This window comes from Ursus americanus, chromosome 28 (assembly GCF_024610735.1).
Source record: "Ursus americanus isolate L20-20 chromosome 28, mUrsAme1.1.p, whole genome shotgun sequence".
NCBI lineage: Eukaryota > Metazoa > Chordata > Mammalia > Carnivora > Ursidae > Ursus > Ursus americanus.
Window position 1 is genome coordinate 12,355,542 of NC_142154.1, and position 25,211 is coordinate 12,380,752.

General features: G+C 38.9%; 1 protein-coding gene across 4 annotated transcripts in view; it reads left to right on the top strand.

The window, feature by feature from the left end:
- MCTP2 (multiple C2 and transmembrane domain containing 2) overlaps positions 1-25,211 on the top strand; it is a 242,000-nt gene that overhangs the window by 121,855 nt on the left and 94,934 nt on the right. For all 4 annotated transcript variants that reach the window (XM_045812980.2, XM_045812981.2, XM_045812982.2 and 1 more), the window contains 2 exons: positions 12,282-12,384; positions 14,709-14,811. In XM_045812980.2, the coding sequence (XP_045668936.1) occupies positions 12,282-12,384; positions 14,709-14,811 (206 nt within the window). The remainder of the gene's footprint in view (positions 1-12,281; positions 12,385-14,708; positions 14,812-25,211) is intronic.

Here is a 25,211-nt window from a genome sequence, read left to right on the forward strand (position 1 = left end):
GAGGAGAATAATCGAGACATTCCAATGTCTGATCGGAGGGGTGACTCTCCTCTTATTGCCAGATTAACCCATTGTACTAACACTGGAGACACCTATGTGACAGTTGGTATTTGCCGAGCAAATTGATACATACAAAGAATACAACGTATACAAAGAATGGTGGATAGGTTTTATGCATGGGCAAGGGATTGCAAGACTTACTTCCTCTCCTATTTTCAGAATGTGGTCTACTCTTTTCTACTCAGAGAGTTACACTGTATGACAGTAGCCTCTGAACTTTTGAGCCTGAGGTTGAGGAAGATCAAACTTTGGAAAAGAGGATTTTAATTTTAAGCACTTTCCATTACAAAAAATGATTAAAAAGTGTTGGGAAGTATAAGCTTAGTTTTTTTGTTTTTTTTTTTTTAAAGGAGTTGTCTTCACCCTCCCTTAAAAAATGAACCAATAGAAATCACTACTGTATGAACTGAGAGAAATAAGATGATGTTAATCCTAAGGAAATACCGAGGGAGAAGATCCAAAACTGGTATTTTGGCCAGTATGAATAAATGAATTTGGGGGGTTGTAGATGAAATACTCAGATGATTACTTCTAACATTCATTAATTTAGTTGCAAATGTTGATAGTCTCATATTGATTCAGAAATTTTCCTTTCTTTTAAAACTTGCTTATGGTTTATGAAAACACTTAATTCACTCCTTTCCCATGTGCCTTTGGCCTTTAGAGTTTTGTTATCAGCACAGCACATTTAGAGTTATCTACCAGTTTTCCAGAGCCAATTATTTTTACTTCCATCTGAATGTTTCGATACAGTACTTTTTGAATCTATGATTGTTGATATCTCAGGTAATGTTGTCTCAAACACAAGAACTCATTCATGCCTTCAAGCAATATTTTCAAAAATTCTCTCTGTTGTATGTTTGGGGATCTCTAGGAACTAATTGCAGTGCATTAGAAGTTTCTTTTTAAGTCTTGTTTACAACTACATGCATATGTGGAAACACTTTTTTAAAACCTTTATTTTACCCATCCTGGCAGGTGCCCCTCTCTACAGCCCCCAAAACCAGTGTTTATGGAGGTGTTTCAGGCCAATGTCACTTTTCCAAGCAGTATTTTGGCCATTAAAATAAAGTGAATAGGAGAGGAATCTGACCCCCCCCCAAAAAAGGGAATATTTGGAAAGACCAGAAAACAAGGAAAAATCCTCTTTTCAGAAGAATAATTTTGGGGGGAAATGTCGTTTTGTCATTTTCTTTATATTCAAGATTCCAGGAGATAGTTTTGGAGTGGATGAAGGTGAGTACCAGAGGATTCCAGTAACAAAAAGCAATGGTTACAAATCCAGTCATGCTGTGTGGTTTGACTGCATGCCCTGGTGTTTTACTGTCTCTGTATTATTTATGAGAAAATTATCACTCTTCTGAATTGAAGCAAAGATCCTTGTCATTAGCTAAACATGTCTTTAGACCATATTGATCTTTATTTTTAGAACCAAATTTCACAGTCTGTGTTCTTTATAGGTTGGCAGGCTCCTGTGTGAATCCTCCAGTCTATTCTCAACCAGAATATTGCTTTATGGCAACAAAGTGGACCTAACACAGAGAGTTGTAGAGTAAATTTTCTATGTAAAAAAAAGAAATGGATTCAGAACACAGGGAAGTAGCAATAGGGATGTAATTAATACCTCCAAGAGGTTAGCTATTGTATCGTACGGTGGGGACTCACACATTATTGTTGCTGTTACTGTTCGCTGTTAGAATTCACTTGATATGCAGTAAAAAATGCTGGCTGATCTGCAATCAGGAGAGGTGTGTGTACCCATCATTGTCAGCACCAGGAGCATTTAAGAAGTAACTACTTATACCCCATACCCAGCCTTTTCCAGTCGGCTGTACTTTATACATCAGTGTTCGATTGCAGTTGCTCAGGGAACCAAGTATTCACCCCTGTGAATAAATGAGAAGTCTATTTACTCTGAATAACCAGGAGTATTCTCAGAGAGTGATGGTCATTTTAAACAGAGGCCAAAAGGGAACTTTCTAACCTTACTACTTTTGTTTTACATTTTTTGGATAATTCTTTCTTTCTTCAAAAACAATGCCAAACACTGACGCTTTAAGTGTGTTTCACCGAAGATTCCAGGGAACCTGATAAAGCAAAGGTCCAATGAGAGATCTTGGTAGTATTCTGGATGGAGGTTACTGTTATAGTTTGCAGAGTACAGGGACCTCTTGTCCTGGGAGGGCGGGGGGTTGGTGGTGAAATGAATGCACTTGGTAAGCCTTCTTGTCAGTGGTTTGCCCATTTTAAAGTGATCTCTGTATTAGCAAGGAACAATTAGAAAAAGAAAACATCAGCCGTTCATTGCCACTGTGCTCAACGTAGGATATCCCTTATTAGCGGTTATTGGTGTTACGATTATATAGTCATGAAAAGAAATTAACTTTGGAGAAATTGAATCCCCATTACTTTGCCAATATTTAGAACATTGGAATAATATATGTAAATATTATACATAATATACTATATTATAGTAGTATATACTATGCTATATATACTATGCTTTATACATACACACACGCAATCATGTACTAAGGTGAATTTCTTTCCCATTAAAAAATGAAAATGTTTTTATATAAAGAAAAAATATTGTATCTTTCCAAATGTGTTAAAAGATATAATAACCAGGGGCGCCTGGGTGGCACAGCGGTTGAGCGTCTGCCTTCGGCTCAGGGCGTGATCCCGGCGTTATGGGATCGAGCCCCACATCAGGCTCCTCCGCTATGAGCCTGTTTCTTCCTCTCCCACTCCCCCTGCTTGTGTTCCCTCTCTCGCTGGCTGTCTCTATCTCTGTCGAATAAATAAATAAAATCTTAAAAAAAAAAGAGATATAATAACCAAAATCTATGTATATTCCCAATATTAAGATATTTACAAAAGATAAAGACTTCAGTGCTCTAATGTATAAAAAAGATGTTTATCATTTTTTAATTAATTCATTCTTTTATCCATATGCTATTGTGTGATTGAACCGATTCAACACTGATACATTTGAATTTATATATAGCTTGGCATTTTTTTATGCCTGACATTTGTTTGTATATAAGTGAGAAGACTTTTTAAAGAATCTGAAGTAATTTATCTTCTCTTACAGCCCATCCCTCTAAAACTGGTGAAAGACATTTTAATGTTCTCTATAGCTAATATTAGATGTGGATAGCCATAAGCAGTCATTCTAATAGAAAAGCCTGTCAGATATTTTTATTAAAGAGTTTGTCTCACAAACACCTTGTGCCTAGCATAACCTAAAATTTTTAAGTAATAGGTTGTCCATTCTGATGCTATTACTTCCGTAGTAAAGCAGACTATAGCCTTGATTCACGGAACAGATGATAAATTGTACTTTGAGAATCAAGGTGAGCCTAGCTCTTTGTAAGGCTTAATGAGACCCCCATCCTCCACTCAGCTGCCCTCAGTCTTAAAACTCAGCTGTTTTGAGAAGAAAGTAACCCACCTCCTAATGATTAAATGAGAAAGAGAGGAAGTCTTTGTTCAGGACCGAGGTGGGGAATGATGTGTGGGACAGGTTCCCTCTCCACGGTAAAGGCCTCAGAGATAATGGGGCTGTATCTTCTACTTTGCCCAGGGTTGCATCAGATTCATGAATTAACACTGCTGAAAAAAAAAAAAAACCAACAGAGTTTATTTCATAAAAGATAATAAACTAGGCGATAGATACGTAGAAAAAATTGTTAGAGAACTGAGATCTTTTCTGGTCAGAATTGTATTTCAATACAAATGACCATGCTTATCTTACCTATTGAGAGATCAGCCAGTGAAGATTAGGCAACTATTTAGTATATGTTCAGCACATATAGGGAGAATTGTTCTGGAGAGCCTTGTTATAACTGATAGACTATTGCGAGGAACCTGTAAGATTTTAACATGTAGGGGTTGCTTCAGTGTATCAGTACTGAAGCCATGATGACTACCATTTGCATAAGGTCCCTGCCAAGTTCAACACCTAGTCAATGACTCTTCTCTTATATTCTCAGAATCAAGATGTAGGTTTCACACTTCTTCCTCCCTGTTAATTAAGCCTTCTTTTTATTCTTTAAAATAAATCTTATATGTTGATTCCTTTCCCCTAGGGAATCTTCTAGTGGTAAGACTGGTTATTGTTTGGTCTCTCTCAGCTTTATTCTTTTACCCTGTTATCACTACCAGGGTGCTCCTAGCCATTAAGAATTCTGGTGTGAAATGGGGAATACAGAAATGTAGGAGAATTTTCTTCATCTTACCGCGCCGACATAGGAAAAGAGCACGTAGGGCGGCACTGCAAGCCCACCTCAGTGTAGAATGATAGTAAGTAATATAACGATGTAACATAGGTCTCAATATTTCTGCTTTTTGTAGCACAATCCTATCTTAATTTTTTCATGTTCCTATCATAATAATCTGTCTGCCATGGTGAGAAACTGGGGAAGTATCAGGAAACAACGAAGGAACAAAACTGGAAATACCATCTTTGCTCACAGTCTGGAGTTACTTATTCTCCAGGCATTTTTCTTTCGTCCTTGCAACTTTTCGGCACATTTTGCCCTACAAAACCACCCATCAAACACAAAAAAACTTTCCAGATATATCTGGATCTTCCTGACTTCTTGGCCGTAAGGTTGGCACTTGGACCCTTTCTCAGTTTCCAGTGTCAATAAGAGAACTGCCAAATTAACTTAGTGTCAAAGTATCTATCAGAGGAGTGGAAAAGACAGTGTTTTCAGATGACAACAAAAACATGCAGGTTATTGTGAAGTAGCCTTATTTGAGAAATAAACATGATAGGAGCCCTAATAGTGCGTGATTCAGGAGAACAAAGATACATTTAATTCCAGAATCCCCAACTTCTCTCCAGGGGGCCCAGTATAGCTTCCCAATTGCTTGTAAAGCTTGTCTCATCTTAAGAAAAGCCAGGTTGGTGGTAGATCTCACCATCTTCAAGAAATACTCATTGAGGACCAACTGTATTTGAGGAGCTCGGTCACTTCAGCCTTCCTCCTCTGCTGCAGAGTTGCCCATAGGGGGCAGCGTGTATCATTGAGGTGGATGAGGACCTTGCTCAAAATCTGGGTGGCATTTCCAGTTCCCAGTGCCATTAGGAGGAGCTCTTGGTCTGTTCCACACACAGGGTTGCTCTCCTGATCCATAGAGTTCTCCATTCATTCAGGACATGAGCCCTTTCAGTGATTATGACTCATGCGTTAAATAAATCAACATTCAGTTCAATGATTTATTCATCAAAGATGAAAATCAGTCCCCATGTTTTTGCCCTTTATTTTTTTTGGTCTCTGCCTTTCACTTTCATCCTTACGTATTACGGTGTAGAATCTTGCTTCTACTTCGTGCTGGTTTGGGGCCCACTTAAGTCTCTACTTCGTCATGGATATTTTGAGGGTTAATTAAAACCTAAGTGAACATGTCTGACACATATTGCATATTCATTGCAAATACTATTTCCATTTTTTATTAAATTTATCTGCTTAGAGTATAGTTGATGTGGGAAATTCCACAGGTTATTATCTTAATATTTTGTTTATAATTTTTCTAATTTTAAATAATGTCAGGAATTTCAGCATTTCTAATCACACTTGGCTTTTCAACCACTTTGAGAAATCGAGTTACCAATCTAAAATATTTTTTCTTTTTGTTCTGTTTCTACTGCCTGATAAAAGTCAAGGGAAAAAATGTGCTTCATAGTAGGAAAATTCTCATACTCAAACCAGTTTAGTGCTTGCGTTCACATTTTGATAATCTCAATAATAGTTTTATCCATATAAAATATTTTTGTGGGCTCATCAATTTTTTTTTGTTACACACAAAAGTGCTATTCTGAGTAACTGTTGACCAAAACACTTCATTTAGATCCCACATTATAGAAATAGTCGAGCCATATGCTATAATAATGACTTTTAAGTAGTTTCTATAAATTATAATACTGGCTGTAAGTTTCTTGTTATTTTTTTCCCCAAAAACATGACTACTTGTGCCAGAGGAAAAATAGTCCTGTAGTTATTGTTCACTGGGGATTTTAAGTCACCTGTCCATTTTCTGGTTTGTTTTCATTGTCCGTTAGAAGTTGTATCCATAGCAATACCTCTCCTCTTAAAGATACCCTATTTTCAAAGGGACGGCTGTAATTGCAATTTCTAGAAAGCTTAACAATAGTGATTGAATGCTTTTAATTTCCTTGAGAACCTCTTGGATAGCTGAGCTCAAATCAAGACCAACTTTTTAAAAACACATCAAAAACTATATAAATCTGTCTTTGGCTCACCATCTGCTTTAATAGTCTGCCAAAGAACATGGGCTCTCGTCAATGCAGAGTTTGGGAGTGTATGTAAGATTTAGCAGTTTTGAACTTACTGGTACGTTGAGAGTGAATGAACTCAGTTCATTTTTTGTTCTATGAATTAACAAAGGAATCACTTTGATCTTATTAGTTGGGTGTTTAGTAATTAGTTATCTTAATTTATCTAGCGAATATACCTACTCTATGTGAGAGGCTATGGTCGGCTCTGGTGATGTCGTAGGGGGTAGGAATTGTTCTTTACCTTCACATGAAGTGACCGATTAAACTGTTAGCATCTACAATTGATTCTTGAACAATGAGGGGCTTAGAAGGGCTGATACTCTATGCAGTCAAAAATTGGAAAAAAATTGGCATATAACTTTTCACTACTGATGGCCTATTATTGAACTGAAGCCTTACTGATAACAGTCAAGTAACATGTATGTGTATGTGATAGGTGTTATATGTTGTATTTTTATAATAAACCAGAGAAAATATTACTAAGAAAATCATGGAAGAGAAAATTCATTTACAGTATTATACTGTATTATTTATTTAAAAAAATCCACATGTAAGTGGACCCACACAGTTCAAATGCATGCTGTTCAAGGGTCAGTTGTATCGACAAGGTCAAGAACAGGGTGTCAAGGTTCATTGAAGGAATACCTGACTCGTGTTCCTACAGGAAGTGATATTGTAGCTGAGATGTCAGAGATGAGTTAGCACAGCAGAGGTAAAAGAAAGGCATTTTATTTTATTTTATTTTATTTTATTTTATTTTATTTTATTTTATTTTATTATTTTATTTATTTTATTTTTTTAATTTTTTTTATTATATTATGTTAGTCACCATACAGTACATCCCTGGTTTCTGATGCAAAGTTCGATGATTCATTAGTTGCGTATAACACCCAGTGCATGCAATACGTGCCCTCCTTACTACCCATCACCATTTTAAAATGAGGAAACAGCATGTCCAGAGCCTGCAGGGCCTTTCCAAAACATGGAAGAAAGTAAGTGCCTAGAGGAGTGAGGATTTTGAGGTTGTCTCAGTGGAAATGAGGAGATGTTGGATAAATGTATTGGGTGATTTTTTTTTTTTTTTTTTTTTGGTTGGGGGGAGAACTCAAGAGTGGTGACAGGGAAATGGAGTTAAAAGAAAAATTCTTACGTCACTAGTTCTTATATATTCTGCGTTTGTGCCAGAATAGTAGAATATTATAAATTTGGTTAAATAACATTTCAGCAAAATTAAGTCCTTCTCATCCTTTGTGGATCTCACAGTGCTAATACAGATTTGTCTGCCCCTTGCTTGGACATCTGCAAGAGTTACGTAAGGAAGTCCTCACGTGCGTGGCTCCAAAGAGGCCATCGTTTGGATTCCAGAAATTTGCAACCACTCGGGAAGGCAGGACATACTTGAAAAGCTAGACCCCGCGCCCATAGAGATGAATGTTCTTCAAAAATCCCTCCTAGCTCCTAGCACAGTGTTTTCCATGTTGCAGGGATCATAAATTGTTGACTAAAGGAGCAGGCATATCATACAGTGAGGCATTATACTTTTCAAAGTAATCATCATAGGAGTTGGGGGGAGAGGGAAGGCTCCCAGGAGCCTCTGGTTGCAGAGAAAGTTCTATGAAGATGATGCATCTTGAACTAGGTCTTGGAGGCTAATTGGCCTTTGTGTGTTTGGTTAGGAGCAGGGGTTGAGAGAGCGTTGCAGGGAGAGGTCATTCCACATGCAAATTAGGAAGCCTGTCTGAGCCCCACATCTTTGCATGCCGGTCAGGAGTGGGGAAAGACACACCAACCTCGACAAAGGGTTTGGGATTGGGGGATAGATCGGGATGGGTCGTGTAGGGTAAATTGTCAGAGAATAGATTTTCAGGATGAGCACTTCGAATTTGCTCCGATATGCCATTGTAAGGGTTATAAGCATCTGGTTGGAAACAAGGCATGAAGGGAGAGTTTGTGGAAATTTAGTCTGGCAGAGCTCTGTTGGCCTCTCCTTTCCGGCTTGTCTGAGCTATGATGATCCATGCTTAGCTTCAGGAATTATCTTCCTCTAGAAATCCTTTCTTCTAATCCTGCCCCTTGTGCTGACAGTCTGCGGTGGCTCCTGGCTGCTGGATGAGAGGAAAAGAATTGCATTTAAATGAAAAGTACTGGTCACAGCCTTCAAGGCTTCAAGCTAATCTCAGCACTTATTTATCCATATCTTACATATCTTGATTGCCACTATTTATCTGTATCTATCTGTGTGTCTCTCTCTCTTATGAATAAATTTAAGGCTCTCATCTGTCCCTATCTTCTCAAGATTATCCACCCATTTCTGCCAGCCGAATGAAGCCACCTCCTCAACCTTGCTTTAAGATTCATTTCCACTATGAAATCTTTCTGGCCTTGGACCAACCACAGTAAATCTCTCTGAACTTTAGTTGCCTCTTCTGCAAAATGACCCAAGCATTCCTCACCTCTTGGAGTTGATGTGAGGACTGAAGGAGAAGCTGCCTGAAGCATGGTGACTTGCATAGGGCAGAAGGAGCCGGGTGGCCTCCTCTACCAGCACCTGCAGTAGGAGCCCCAGGACTCTCTCACTGGGGCATGGCGCTCTTCACGGGGGATGGAAGGGTATGCATGCCTTGGGTGTGCCTGTGTTAGACCCTTAAATGAAATACAGGACTGAACATGGAACAGGAATGTACAGATGTGGAATATGAGAAGTAGAAGGAAAACACACAGTCGGAGATCAGAAAATGGGAACAACACAATATCCGGGCAGGGAGCAAGAGGAAAGTTTTCATTGAAAAGGTGACATTTGCTGAAAAGCAGAGATTATTATGAGAGTCCCTTGAGAGTAATGACTTGGTGGTCTGTGTACATCAAGGCCTGGTTCAGTGCCAGGAGCAGAGTGGGTGCTTAATAAATATTTGTCAGATGAATGGTATGACCTCTACAATACATTTATTACTTCCCTTCAACTTCTGTAACTGATATAAAGGTAAAATTATTTAAATGAGAAACCTCTACTTGCCATCCAAGGAGCAGAAGTGAATTGTAAAATGGTGTTGAAAAGTGGCAAAGGCTATCGAGTGCAAGGTGCCAAAGCAGCTCCATGAGCCTGAATCACCAGGGGCATAACCATGTCAAGGTGACGTGCCATCTGGGTGCACAAGAGGTCATCTAGATGTTTGACCTGTAGAACTAGGTGGCGCAGAGACAGTGCAGACCCAAGTGTGCACATGTCAGTCTGTCTGGTGCTGTTTGCTCAGTACCATTGGGAGAACATTGGGACATCTCATTTATTATGGGAGATCATTTTTATCTCCAATAAATGTATTCATTATTTAAATTCTAGAAAATCCCCATATATCTGGAAGCTTTTAAGGGAAAGAAAGCAATCCGTAAAGTGTAGATAAATGATTCTATAAATGTTTTAATGTCTTTGTTTCTTCTTCCTCCTCTCCGCCTGTTTATACTGTAATATTAATAAATGCAGCATTTTAATGAACTTTGACGGAATCACCTTCAGAGAGTTGGTGCAGCATGTTCCTTGGAGACGCATAACTGAAGTTCCCAGTTTCTGGAAGGAAGTCTGTTCCTCATTAGCTGGCACAAGCTAAGAGTGTGCCGGCTCAAGAGAGAGGGGGCCACAGCTCAAGCCCACCTGTGCCTGCACAGGACCGGCCCCGTCTCGGCCCTGCTGTGGAGTAACCCCAGGGCTTTCATTAAAAGTGTCAGATGGTTTCCCCGGAGTGAGCGCTGATGGCATGTCATGTCGGTGTCTCTGGAGGAGCAGCCCTGACACCTACTAACAGTCTGACAAATGGTTAAGTAGCTGTTTCGGCACGGGTTGAGGGAGCCAGCGTCCTCCACCTAGCATGAGGAGGAGAGCGCGTGTTCTCTTCATGTTCCTGGTTGTTAAAGAGGCAAACCTGCTCTCCTCCATAGCCAGCTCCTCCCCACCCAAAACCTGCCCCTTGCCCTGCAACACACACTCCCAGAGTAAAACCATCTTTAATTAAGCAAGATTTTTTTGTGAGATGCAGATGGATTTTTTTTGGTGTTGGTTTGATTGTGGCTGCCCAACAGTTGGAACCCCTTGAAAATTTGGCGAGGTTCCCATTGCAGTGTTTTGGAGAAGAGGTCAGAGCCCCCTTGTGTGGGCAGAAGGTGAAAAGCCAGTACATTTTTTTCTGAGCCCTGGCATTTAGGGCCTGGGTACTTGGTGAGGTGGCAGCAGTCAGAGGCTTCCTCGGAGGCCTTTACATTTGTATCAAGTGCAGCAAAGAAGCAGGAGTAGGTAATTCATATTAGAGGCAGCCACACGCAGGGTCCAGTAACGCGCGTACCTGGGAGGCCAGTTCTCCTGGGAAGCAGAGGCTAGACTTTTCCTGGGGATAGAGAGTGACTGAGGTTCTTGTGCCTGAGTATTTGTAACCATTCTTTGGTTTCTAGTGATTTTCAAGCCTGATTTTACAATCTTTGCAATGATTCTGAGCACTCTCCGATATTATTTTAATAAATTCCTCCTCCGCTACATTTAGACAGGGGCCATTTCCATGTTTATATTCGACAACCCCGGCTCATTCATTTATGTCCATGACATGGTCATTGTCTACTGGCCACTGAGATTATAGCATTGGCTTAAAAGCTTTGGCCAGGCATCTACATGTCTAGAGCATGAGTCATTGAATAAAATCTCCTGTTTAATACCCTTCCTCATACATCTGTTCTTCTTCTTTTGAAATAGAATCTTCATGCAGTCTCCTGCACGTGTCAGTCTGGCTAGTGATGTGCGTGCGGTACCTCAGAGCTCCTGGTTATTAAGTTAATTAGATGTAGGTTCAGTGACCTGAATGGTAGACCAGTAGGTCAAGAAGCCTGAGTGCTCTCGGCATTAGGCATCAGAGCCTGGCCTGGGATTCCTGGGCCATGTGTTGGCAGAGCATCTGTCCTCATGCCCCCAATTAATTTAGTACGCATGCTTTGTAAAGGGTCGCTGTGCCGCAGAGGCAGGCAATGTTGTATGGACGTTATAGGGCATCCATTCTGTCCCTGACAGTTATGCTTCTAGATCCCACTGTGAAACCAGCAAAAGGGGAGAGCATTTGTGTGTGTGTGTGTGTGTGTGTGTGTGTGTGTGTGTGTGAGATGACTTTTTGGGTCCAACTTTGGATTTGGGACTTTCTGAATTTATTTATTTTTTCTTTTGGAGCATGTGTGAGGTGGGGTGGAAAAAGAAGAGGTGAGATGAGAGAAGTAAGGGTTAAGCTTCATTTTTTTTTTTTTAAGATAACAACTTCGAACTTGGTTTGTGGAATTCAACTTTTGCACGTTTGTGAGCCGCAAAAATGTAGCATCTGCATTCTCATAGTGCACCGAACATATCAGATCTTACGTGTTGGTGGCCACCCCCTGCAGAGCTGTTTTAACTCCTAAATAGCCGTGTTGATAGTTTTCCTCCCTTCTCTCACGACCCTGCGGAAGCCTCTAGGTTATCATAGGCTTCCAACTATAGCCGAGTAATTGCCTATATTGACTCAAGGAGAACCTAGGCAGGAAACAGAGGGGAGCTTCTGTATTAAAACAAAACACAAAACTGGACTCCCTCCCATGCGAGACTGACAGCCGCTTCTGTGCAGCCCGTGTGGTCACTGGCTGTCAAGGCTACATCTGGGTTGTGTATCCAACCCTATCCATTAAGTATGCTACAGTTCCAGAACTTATAGGTTCTCTCCGTTTCCGGAATTCCCACACAAGCCTTGCTGGAAAGAGCCGCTCACTTTTGCTCTTTCAGCAAGCACAGTTTTATAAACTGTGGTATAAACATGCATGGCTTTTATTCACTTGGCCTCTCTTACTTTTGAGATTCATTTGACTCTGACCAGGGAGATTCCTTTGCCTTGACCAATGTCCTTTGTTCTCTTTCCAGGGAAGAGTGATCCTTTTTGCTTGTTGGAGTTAGGCAATGACCGACTTCAGACACACACCATTTACAAAAACCTCAACCCCGAGTGGAACAAAGTTTTTACATTGTAAGTGTGTTAGCCTCCAGAATATCAAGGAGTAGTTTTAACCTAGAGATCAATTATCTTTAATATGTTTGGGGCAGACTGGGGCTCTTGAGTGGACTTTCTGTCCATTTTTATGTGTGAAGAATGAATTTTATTGTTTTTTTCCTTCTGAAAACCTTTTATCCTTTCATTTTATAGAGTATAGTGTTAATAATAGAAGAAGCCATTTAGAACTGCAAGGGAGTGTTATAGGAGGCATTTGTAAAGTAGATCTTCCAGTAACCCAGTTAATCTGTGAGTAGATGGAAGCTTCCATATATCCAGGCTAATTCATTCCTGGGTTAAAGAAAATTACAAATGTAGACCTGCCTTAAATTCAGGTTTTTATGTTACAATATTATTGTAATGCCTAAAGGCTTGTTTTATGGCAGAGTCTTCTGGAAAATACAGATTATCTGTGATTCCCCAAAGAGCCCCAAAGACTCTTTGTATTCCATCTCTGCTCCACAGAGATGACCTGTCCACTCTTTCAAACTCAGGCATTTAGGAGACTGGATATATTTCCTAATGTGCTTTAGATTCTGAGGTACCTGGCCATCAAGGGGAGGCACCTGTTGATTTGGGTCAAATGGCGGTTCACTGTCCCCACAACCCCGAAGAACTGTTGTGCTTGTAATGGAAAGAATATGTTTTGAATGGAGGTGATGATTCTCAAGTAGAAAATTCCCAAGGATCAAAATTGAAATAGTAATAAAAAAACTCCCAACAAACAAAAGTCCAATACCGTGTGGTTTCACAGGTAAATTCTATCAAACACTTAAAGAAGAGTTAATACATATTCTTCTCAAACTTTTACAAAAAGTCGAAGAGGAAGGTAAATTCCCAAATTCATTCTATGAGACCAGCATAACCCTGATACCAAAACCAGATCCCCACAAAGAAAGAGAACTATAAGCCAGTACTTCTGATGAACATAGATGCAGAAATCCTCAATAACATATTAGCAAATGGAATACAACAATACATTAAAAAAATCATTTACCACAATCAAGTGGGGTTTATTCCCAAGATGCAAGGATGGTTCAATATTTGCAAATCAATCAGTGTGATACATCACATCTATAAGAGGATAAAAGCCATATGATCATTTCAATAGATGCAGAAAAAAATTGACAAAATATAACATCCATTCATAGAGGAAACATACTTCAATATACTTAAGGCCTTATATGAAAAACCCGCAGCCAGCCTCATACTCAATGGGAAAAAATGAGAGCTTTTCCCACAAGGACAGGAAAAAGACAAGGATGTCCACTCTCACCACTTTTATTCAACATAGTACTGGAAGTCCTAGCCACAGCAATCAGACAAGAAAAAAATAAAATGCATCCAAATTAGTAAGGAAGAAGTAAAGCTTTCACTATTTGCCGATGACATAATATAGAAAACCCTAAAGACTCCACCAAAAAGCTACTAGAACTGATAAATGAATTCAGTAAGGTTGCAGAATGCAAAATCATTATACAGAAATCTGTTGCATTTCTATATACTAATAATGAAGCAACAGAAAGAAAAATTAATAAAACAATCCATGTGTAATTATACCAAAATAATAAAATACCTAGAATCAAACTTAACCAAAGAGGTGAAAGACCTATACTCTGAAAACTGAAATACTGATGAAAGAAAGTTCCCAAAGATCTATGAGAAGTGGATTAAGTTGTCTAATAAACAGGTTTGCAAATTGCTATATGAAAGAGTTTCTTGTTTACTCAACACATTGCTGATGACCATGGCTCCATTTTTCATTATAGGTGATGTCTGGTTTCTGGTCAACATAAAAAATATTTCTAAATATGCATGAGATTTTTAATAATTTTGTGTTTCAACAATGGGAAGCTTTCTATGGATCTCAGCAAATAGTGATTTTGATCAACTTTTTTTGTAAGGGAATTTTTCATTATTTTTTTCTTCATTAATTTAACATAAAGAAAATCTTATTGCCTATTTGAAATCACTGTCCTTTTACCCTCTTCATTCTGTCTCTTATTCTTTATCCTCCTGTTTCTTTAATAGTCCTACCCTTGAGTGCGTGTATACATGGAAAATGTCATAGTAAAAAAGTTGACTTTTTTTTTTTTCTCATATGGATGTCTGAATCTTCTATGATGGAAGGTTTGGGAATACAGTTCAGTTTGATTTAATTTTTGGAATTTAATTAAATGGTAGTTTTATACTCTAAGGACATACAGGCTTAATTAGTGAAACCGTGTTTTCAGATCTTCATGGAGCAGACTCCACTTGTGTGTTTTTGTATATAATACCTGGTACATTTCTTGTTTCAGTCCTATTAAAGATATCCACGATGTTTTGGAAGTGACAGTGTTTGATGAAGATGGAGATAAACCTCCTGATTTTCTTGGAAAAGTTGCCATTCCCTTGCTGTCTGTAAGTTACTGTAGTTAATACCCAGTTCGTAAGTCATTTTACGGTTGACAAGTTTCTATGGTCTAGAGTTGTTCTATCTTTGTCAATCTGGGGAAAAGATCCTTCCGGCTATATTAGGAAACAACTATTTTATTCCTTATCCCTTTCTAATATTTTTAGTAGTTTCAGATATAAAGTAACAACTATTTAGTTGATATTGGTTTAAGCAATGAAAACATTGTGACTCATCTTTCAATTCATTCTCAATCTTAAGATGGGAGTTTCTGCTTGGTTTCAAGGAATACAGATCTATGACTGATTTTCCATTTGTTAATGAAAAACATATGCATGTTTCTTTATTACCTCCTTACTACCCATTTCTTCAAAGATTAATTGCTGATAATTGCAAAGTTGTTCCTAGCTCCACTGAAGACCATTTTCTCAAAAGTTCTATTTGTCTTTATAGTAGTAGAATTTGCTTTCAGTCTCAAAAAAATGCTTTGTGGAAGAAAGCAGAGAGCTTCTCTTGGAAAAAGAGTGCTATTTTAGTTAAAAGATAACATACCAGAGTAATCTAAGAGCTGAATGAAAAAGTCCTCTGAAGTCAGAGGGAAGCCAGGATCTGAATTCACCTATTAATTGGACATTAATCTTTGTACCAAATGTATTCTTCCAGAAGACAGAATTTCAGTTTTTCATCCAACAATTAATGTTTCATTGTGGAGATGTCATGGTCTTATCAGTCAATAAGGCTTTTTTTTATTTCTTCCCAATGACTTATTTCTCCAAAGCTATTAGTGCACTTGTGTAGCAGGAGAGATCCGTGCTCTAACTATGAGATTAGACTAGCTTGCATGATGCTTACAGTGGGAGAAATGCTGCATCTCTCAGTATCTCTACCAGTTTTGATCACCTGGTTAATTTCTCCCCAAGTTCTGTTATCCCCACTGTTCCTCTAAGAGAAGGGGTGAAGCAGCTGCCCCCTTGTCCATTTGGCTCTGACCCATCAGCAGTAGACCACACCGACTCTCAGGGAGGAGACAGCAATTTGGGATTTTTCTCTTTTTTTGTTCACAACTTTTTCAGTTATTCCTGAATTAATACATGTAACAAGATCATGGAATACAATTTTAGAGAGGTCTGAAGGGACAAGAAGCAAAGACTCCTTCACAATTCAGGTTCCTTTTTTTCTCAAAATTTTTTGGTGCGACAGAGACATTTCTCCTCTTGATTTTTTTATTTTAAGATGTATTTATTTTTGAGAGAAAAAGAAAGAGAGAATGTGTTTGGGGGGACAGAGGGAGAGGGAGAGGAGAATCTCAAGCAGACTCTTCACTGAGTGCAGAGCCCAATGTGGGGATCTGTCTGGCAACCCTGAGATCATGACCTGAGCCGAAATCACAAGTCTGTTGCTTAAACAGCTGAGCCACCCAGGTGCCCCTGTCTCTTGTTTTTATAGATAAACCTGTAGTACTATATTTTACTCCTTGCTGGGTGAATACTCCTTGGTGTCATTTTTAACCTCGCTCTGTTTTCCATATAAAAGTTGTGTGTAATTGGTTTTCTGTAATACCAGCAAATTGACCCACTTACTTCCCTCCCTTCTTCCCTCATGATGTGCAGTGTCTCTATGCTGTTGAGTTAGATCTAAGAAATTAGCTCTGGCAAATCCGATGTGGGGTTTCTTAACTTTACCATGGTTGACATTTGGGGATGGATCATGCTTTGTTGGGGGGGGCGGGGGGCTGACCCGTGCACTGGAGGATGTCTAGCATCATCCCCGACATCTACCCAGTAGATGTCAGGAGAACCCACCCGCCCATCACTGTTGTGACAATCAAGATGTCCACAGACCTTGCCAGATGTTCCAAGGAGGGGCAAAATCATTCCCAGTGGAGAACCACTGATCTAAGTTAATGCAGTTTTCAAACTGTATCTTTCAGGGATGCAAGGTAGAATGAGTTTATGAAAGACTTTGTTTAAATGCAAGGAGCCCCCTGACCTCCGTAACTTCATTCTGGTTGCTGATAAGCTGCCCACGATCTATACATTCACTTATTTGAGGAATATTTATCAAGTGTCCAGTTTATTCCAGGCATTGGTCATCGTTTTAGGTGGCAATGTCCTAACAATGACTGCGGTGAAGGTATCTTCTCTCTTGGAACTTACATTTTGGTTGTAGGAATCAGTATACAGAACAAAGAAACCAACAAAAAGCAAGATGGCATGTTAGATGGTGAAAGGTGCCATATAGAAAGCAAAGCTCCAAGATTATGTCTGTGGAAGGGGTGCAGTTCTCCGTGGACCAGCCAGGGAGGAACTTGCTTCAGAGGGCATTTGAGTGAGAACTTAAGGAAATGAGAAAGAAAACCCTGTGGATATCTGGGGAAACTCTTCCAGGCAGAAAGTCGTCCAAGTTCCAAGACAGTGCCCTGACTGTCCAGTCCCAAAAATATCAGGGTGTGGACAGTGTGGATGGAATGGAGTAGCCTGGGGGAGAATCACGAATGTGGACAAGAAAGGACACAGGGACAGAGTGTCGTGGAAGAGTGGTAAGACTCTGATGGTCTGAGAGTTTGAAGGACTCGGGCTCTTTCTTAGTGTCGATGGGAAGCCACAGGGAAGTTCTGAGGCAGGGAGTGCTTGGTTTCATTTACACTCTCTGCTTCTAACATAAAAGGGCGGTGGCACACAGAGAAATAAACCCAGATCTGACTGTTCTCTACCACGTAAAGTGTAAAGTCAGCGTGGCCTGAGCCATGTTCTCATGGGAGGCTTAGCGGGCCAGGAATGTTGAGCTGAAGATGTTACAGCAACTGCTCTTCAGCGTGGCTGCTTCCATTCAGACTCATTTCCGATTGACCGACACACTGGGCAAGTGATCAGACCTTCAGAGGATCTATTTCGTCTCTTCCTGATGTTCAGTGGTCCACCTGCTACACGCATGCTCCAAATAAATTCATTCTCTACCTCAAGTGCAGATATAAATATGATAGGAAAAAAAATGCCATAATCCTCAGTATTCATAACAGGCCGATTTTCAGTTGTTTATTAGTTCACTGATCATTCCATTTTTGAGTAATTCTAACTTGTGATTTAGAGAGTATGTTTTCACATTTAGATCTGTTTTTTTAATTTAATATCCATTGCATCATGCTTAACTAACCAGCCCTATATCTTATGTGAAGTCATTAATTTTCTGAAAAACTAATTTGGCATGCTTTATCATCATGGCTGTTTACAAAATAGGAAACTGAGGTACAAGGTTCTGCTGGGAAGTAGTAGAGGCTGGATTTGAAATAGGCAGTCTCATGTCTGAGCCTGGGCTCCTAAGAGGATGTTATGCCGCCCTGGTGAGCCCCTGTTCAGTAGATATCAGGCCAAAAGCAAGAACCAAGATGTGTTTCACACAACCACTCAATGCAATAGAGTGTGGACAGGTAGGACACGGAGCTGAAGACTTGCGTATCTTGGGTGACGCGTGTGGAATGAACACAGAAGACTTGAAATGCGTTTTTTCTCTATTGAAGTATAGTTGACATAGAATGTCACGTGAGTGTACAATACAGTGAAGCAACAAGTCTACCACCCGTCACCAGACAACATAGTTACAATACCATTGATTGTAATCCCCTGCCATCAACACCTTTCATCCCCATGACGTACTCCTTCTGTAACCGGAAGCAATGACCTCCCACTCCTTCAACCATTTTGTCCATCTCCCACCCCCTCCCCTTCCCTCCGGCAGTCACCAGTTTGTTCTCGGTGCTTATGCAAGATCTGAAATGTCAAGCGCTAAATCAAAGGAACAGGAAAACAGAGCAGGAGGAATGGATTTGATTTTGGGAAGACTGTAGGAAGTGGGGAGTTTGAGCTGGCCTAGGAGGATCCTGCTGTTGGTCCTGACTGGTGGGTGAGGTAAAGAACGAAGGCCATTCGAAGCAGAGGGTAGAGCAGGAGTGGAGAAGCAGGGAGAAAGAGAAAGGCCACCTTCTGGAAACAAAGAGGGGCCTTCGTGCCTGGTGCTCAGGGTGAGCGGGGAGGCTGGAGAGGGAGGACTGCAGACTGCTCAAGAAGGGTTGAGGGAGGTTGGGGTTTATTCTGTTAGCAGGGAGAACCCAAAGGCTTTCAGCCTGGGGTTGGAGATATCAGAGCAGTAGACTAGGAAGAAAGTTTTGGCTCCAGGATGAGGCAAGTTAGGGAGGGAGAGTTTTCCTGGAGGGATTGGTTGAAACTCCAGAAATAAGCATCAAAGAGAGAACCCTTCTATTGTGCCTCTTAGGAGAAGGTCTTATTTCTCTGCTTTTTTAATATAAGAGAGAATTATAAAAATGGGATAGTCGGTGCTTCACTCTTACCTGTATAGGATATGAAATCGTATTCAATAATGCCCTTTTTTTTCTATTTAAAAACAAAAATTGTATTTCTTGGAGAAGAGTATGAATATCTTTTTGTAAGAATACATTTTCTTTAATCAAGTCATAAACTAAAACTTGATTTACACTTTCAGAGAAAATGCAAAGTACATTTCAAAATGTCTAAGTATAAAGTATTGAATGTACTTCAACTTTTAATCTCTCTCAAAATGATAATGTGCTAAGTGCATTTCAGCCTGTTAAATAAAAAGCCTGTTCTGAATTCACTGTATCTTTTAATCAGGGTGAATGTGTTGGCTGACTATTGGCTCATTTAAAATCCATGTTCTAAAATCAGTATATCTGTTAATGCAGTGAATTGTTCAGAGTATGTACGTATGCTTAGATAATACAGAATTGAAAGAATCCAGGCCACTGGGTCATTTCATTTCTGTTCAAGTTTTTTAATAAAATAGTTGGTTTTGAAAGGGTTCTATAGATATGTAAAGGCTTGTTACTCATGATTAAAAACAGAAAATTGCAGCTGGCCTAGATTCTCATCTGAAGACTTCTAATATTTGCCCATTTTCACATAACTCCAAATATCTTCTAATCAATAACATAGTGAGTGTGCATTGGAAAACGGTAAAACACAGAGTTTTAAAATATTTCCAGCATAGACACCATCTCCGAATTATTAGCCTAGTCCATTAGATTTATTTAAACATTTCTAGTCTCAGTTAAGGAGTCTCATTTTGTCCTGAAAAATCAATCTGGGTTCTTCTCCTCCAGGACATTTCTTTTGAGGCAGACGTGTGTTTATCATCTCGGAAATTAGGGAAGGGCCCCATGTAGGAAGACTTTGAAAATCAGCTCTCTGGAAAATAAGGAAGGCATCTCTCTCTTCATTGTTATTTCCTAATATCTAAGAAAAAAAAATCATCTGTAACCTGAGGAGGTCCTACCTTTTGATCTAAGCGTGAGACCTCCTGTGTAAGCCGTGCCAACACGTGCAGGTGAATTCATGATCAGAAGCATAGGATTTGTGCAGCCCTTAGCATTCTCTGTGAATTCACGTGCACAGGAATAGCTTCACCTAATTAGTTTTATGGGACAAATTTTCTGTAATTGCTTGTACAGAATAAACGTCCATACACATCTTCATTTGCATTTCCAATTAAGTATTTGCCCATTTCACCTGTGATGGGTTTTGTGTATTGTAATGGACATGTTTACACAATCATATATTTTTTAAAGTTCGTGATGAAATTTTGGCCATTAAAATAAATAATATTTATATTTTACTTTTATATTTATGGATGTATAGCCACCTAAATACTCTTAAATGGCTAAAACATAAACATTCAACTCTCCTTCCTGCCAGTCCTGCTCCAATATGTCCTTGGAAATAAAGAGAAAAAAGATAAAATGAGGCAAATTTGTCCATGGCCCTGGAAACTTGGAAAGGGTGCTTTTAACATGTTGGGAATTATCATGAACCAAGGTGGATGGGATTTGGTTAGGATGGACAGGCTAAGGGAGAAAGACTGCCTCGTGGATTTCCTCGATGTCTTGGCACAAGAAGGTAGCAAGGATAAATCTAAGCACCCTGCACATGATGGTAAGTGCTGAATGGGTTAAACTTTTCTATTAAATGGAAAAAACCTCTTACATTGAGTAAAAGAGTAAAATCTAGCTGCTGCTGCTTCGAGAGGCCTCAAATGTGGTCAAACAGAACTGGGTGGGCAAAAGTATTACACGTGGATGTAAATAAGTGGGAAGTCAGAAATATACAGAGGAGGTTATTTCCTGAGTCCAAAAACGATTTCATTGCCAATAACCTTATAGCAGACATGAATCTTTATGGGAATAGTTTCCCACGGAATAGTTTCCCATAGAATACTTCCCACAGAAATATTCAAAAAATATTTGAAATACAAGTGGGGCACCTGGGTGGCTCAGTCAGTTAAGTGTCTGCCTTCAGCTCAGGTCATGAACCCAGGGTCCTGGGATCGAGCCTGGCATTGGGCTCCTGGCTCAGTGGGGAGCCTGCTTCTCCCTCTGCCTGCCACTCCCCCTTGTACTCTCCCTCTCTCTCTCTGACAGATAGATAAATAAAATCTTAAAAAAAAATTGAAATACAAGAAAAAATTACCAACTTAGAAACACAAAATGAGGGGTGCCTCGGTAGCGCAGTCGTTAAGCGTCTGCCTTCGACTCAGGGCGTGATCCCGGCATTCCAGGATCGAGTCCCACATCGGGCTCCTCTGCTGGGAGCCTGCTTCTTCCTCTCCCACTCCCCTGCTGTGTTCCTTCTCTCGCTGGCTGTCTCTCTGTCACATAAATAAATAAAATCTTAAAACAAAAAACAAAACAAAACAAAAAAGAAACACAAAATGATTATGTTATCTATGCAGCTTTCAAAATATCAGAAACAAAAAAGAAGGCTATATGGTGATGTTTCTTAAAGGTCCAAATGTTTGAAAGTCCAAGTGCCATGAAACGGATTCTGATAAATTTCAGCTATGAAATTTCTGGGGATGAGACTCTGGAAAGTTCCTTTTTCAGCAAGTTCTCAGGTGAAGTTTTGGCATGCTAAAGCAGTGATTCTCAAATTTTAGAGAACAAGCAATAAGGTTGATCTAATGTAGTGTGTATACACACACATAATTATATAAAATATTCTCTTCAAATACCCATTTAATGCGCTTGAATATTGACCATGTTGTGGGCTCACAAATGCCTCAATAGATTCCAAAAAGTCAGAAACTATGTGTGATCGCAGTGGTGGGCAAATATAAATTAATAACAAAAATAAAACAAGTATCAAAACACTTGGTGGAAAAAAAAAGTCCCAAGTAGCTAATGTAGACATCAAAACTACATCTGTAGACTTTTTAGAAATAAGCAACGAAATACTAGACATACACGCTATGGATAAGGGCCAGAAGTGTTATTCAGAGGTAATCCTTACCTAGAATGCTTTTAGAATTAAACAACAAAGGTTGAAAATCAATTATGCATCGCAACAAAAGATAAACGAAAATTAAGAAAATTATAAAGGAATTTATGAAGATTTAAAACAGAACAAAAGTGTAGAAAATATGTGAATGGTATATCTGATAAATCCAAGTATTTGTTTCTCTAAAACCCAATGAAATGGAGAGGCCAGTTACAAGGTTAATGAAAAAAAAAGAGAAGCATATATTATTAAGAATAAGGAAACAAGAACTATGGGAATCACTATGAAGAACATAAATTTTACTGAAGAGTAAGGAAGAAAACTTGAATAGGGATATACCATGAGGGAGCTTGGGTGTTACAGAGGTATAAAATCTCCCCAGATTACTATAAAGATAATATAGCTCCCCATTTGGAAAAATTAATGGGTAAAAATAGCAAGAAAAATTATGTTTAAAACACAATTAGAGAAACATGAATGTCAGGTACTGAATGCATTCTTCAGTGAAATAATTAATTATGGAAATATCAGTAGAAAATCATCAGGTAAATCCACACTTTTCTCCCTTCATCTTCTCCTCCAAATAAGAAAATAAAGTTCAAATTGTTTAACGAGTGAGTTTTTTAAAACCTTAAGGGCCCAGGCAATTCTTACACTACTCAAATATATTAAGGACATAAAAGAAAATGGAAAATTTGTGAATTTATTCCTTGAGACTAGAAGAATTCTGACATCAAAAACACAAAGTTAACAAAAAAGGATATCCTATACCTTTCATGGAAGACCATTAGAAAAGACCATGAAAGCACATTAGGAAACCTAATTGTGTAATTTATATTATTAATAGATTAAAGGAGAAAAAAAGACCTTGGCAATTTCAATAGATGTTAAAGGGACACTTGATAAAATTTAACATCTGTTCTTGATTGGGAAAAACAGAGTCTAATAAAGTAGTAATCGGTGAGTACTGCCTCACCGTGATGAAGGAGGTCTATCAGAAGCATCACAGACATCAGACTTACTGTTGAACGATTAGAGAGATTTCAGATTTAATGAGGTTCTATGCTTACAAATTAAAATAAAGCTTTTTATGTCAGACCCACCCAATGGAAAAATATAAGAAATTATATTTTAATGAAGAAAACAGTATTAGCTATCTGATGTCAGCTATCATCTATATGTAAATATAAAGGAAATTAATAAACAGCATCTTTTTTTTTTTAAGATTTTATTTATTTATTTGACAGAAATAGAGACAGCCAGCGAGAGAGGGAACACAAGCAGGGGGAGTGGGAGAGGAAGAAGCAGGCTCATAGTGGAGGAGCCTGATGTGGGGCTCGATCCCATAACACCGGGATCACGCCTTGAGCCGAAGGCAGACGCTTAACCGCTGTGCCACCCAGGCGCCCCAATAAACAGCATCTTGAAATAAAAAAAAAGGTCCGTGAGGTGTAAGCAAGATCAAAATTAAGAAAAAAAAAAAAAAATCAATGGCCTTACCCAGTAGGAAAACATTTTAAAAACTTAAAGCATAGAAGAGTTAAAAGCAGGAAACAAAAACAACTATAATGCTTAAGACCCATGTGAGGAAGTTCTAGAACTATATGAAAAGACATGGAAAAACGACGATGAAAGAGGAAAAGGATAAACGAAGTGATCACTGTATATTGGATTCTGGGAAAGTCAGTTGCTTACTCATCAGGGAAAAATGCATCAGTGTGTTACATTGAACACAGTCACTATTTTGCCATGAATTAAAGGTCAAACACTTGGAACAAACTTCCTAAATAAAACTGTTAAAATAATGGGAAAGTTCTATATAAACAACCTGAAAAACAGGAATGATAAAGGGGGAAAAAAAAATCTGAAGATGTCAACATGGTGAAAACAAAAATTGCCATTGTAAATTAAAACACAAAGTCAAAAGTACTTGCAACATAGAAAATTATTATTAAAAAAAAGAGAAAAAAATACTTGCAACATAGAAACAAGTGGATAATATCACTAACAAAAGGTTTTTGTTTTTTAATCTATAAGGAAGAGATAAGTCAATCTAGCAGAAAAGTTAATTCAAACAGGTGGAAATCCAAATAGCTAATAAGCATATGAATGGCTCCTGCTTTATTCAATAATGATCATGGTCCTTAAAAGTGCAGAGATTAGAGCCAGACTACCTGGGTTGCTCCCCAGTGTTTTCTCCTAATTAGCTGTGTGATAATTGACAAGTTACTTAACCTCTCTGTCTGCGTGTCTTCCTTGATGCAATGAAGATAATGATAATGTCTGCCTTGAAGGCTGTGCTGAGGATTTAAATAGTTTGAAGAATGTGAAGTGAGTACAGTAGAAACAGTACCCACTTACAGCGTAAGCTATCATCTTCATCACCTTGCAGGAGTAACTGATTTAGATGATCAGATTGGTTGAAGCAATTGCATTAAAAAATATGGTAAAGGTTTTTCATTACCAGTGATGATGAAGGACTCTCTCCACTGCTGTTGGAGGGAACGGGACTTGGTACAAGGCTTGCAGAAGGTGCTTTGATAAAATGGGTTAAAATTTAATCTACACATCTCTCTGAGCATTTATATTCTAGGTATCTGTTTTAGAAAGGCAACAGAACCTGGGAGAGATACAGCAATTACTCATGGCCACACAGATGCTAAATGCCAGAAATGGGAATTGACTCTAAGCCTGACTTCCCAGGCCTACCATGGCCCACTGTTAATAAACATAGGAAAGACAATGTTCAGTCTCATTAGTTGGGGGAAAAAAAAAAGCACATATTAAAACAACCTGAGGCCATTTTCTTCCTATGAAATTGCTGTATATTAAATAAAAATGCTTGCAGTTGGCAAAGTTGCAAGGAAATGGATAGGCTTATTCACTGAGGCTAGGAGTAGAAATTAATATCACATTTTAGGAGGGCTAACTGGCAATACTTGGCCAAAACCTACAAGAATAGGTATATCCTATGACTCAACCCTTCCACCTCTAGGAATTTATTTTTGGGGATGCATCGTAGACACGCAAAGTTAGCTACACATAAAATTATCGCAGGGTTTACAGTTAAAAATTGGAGATAGTCTTAGTGATTTGCAATGAAG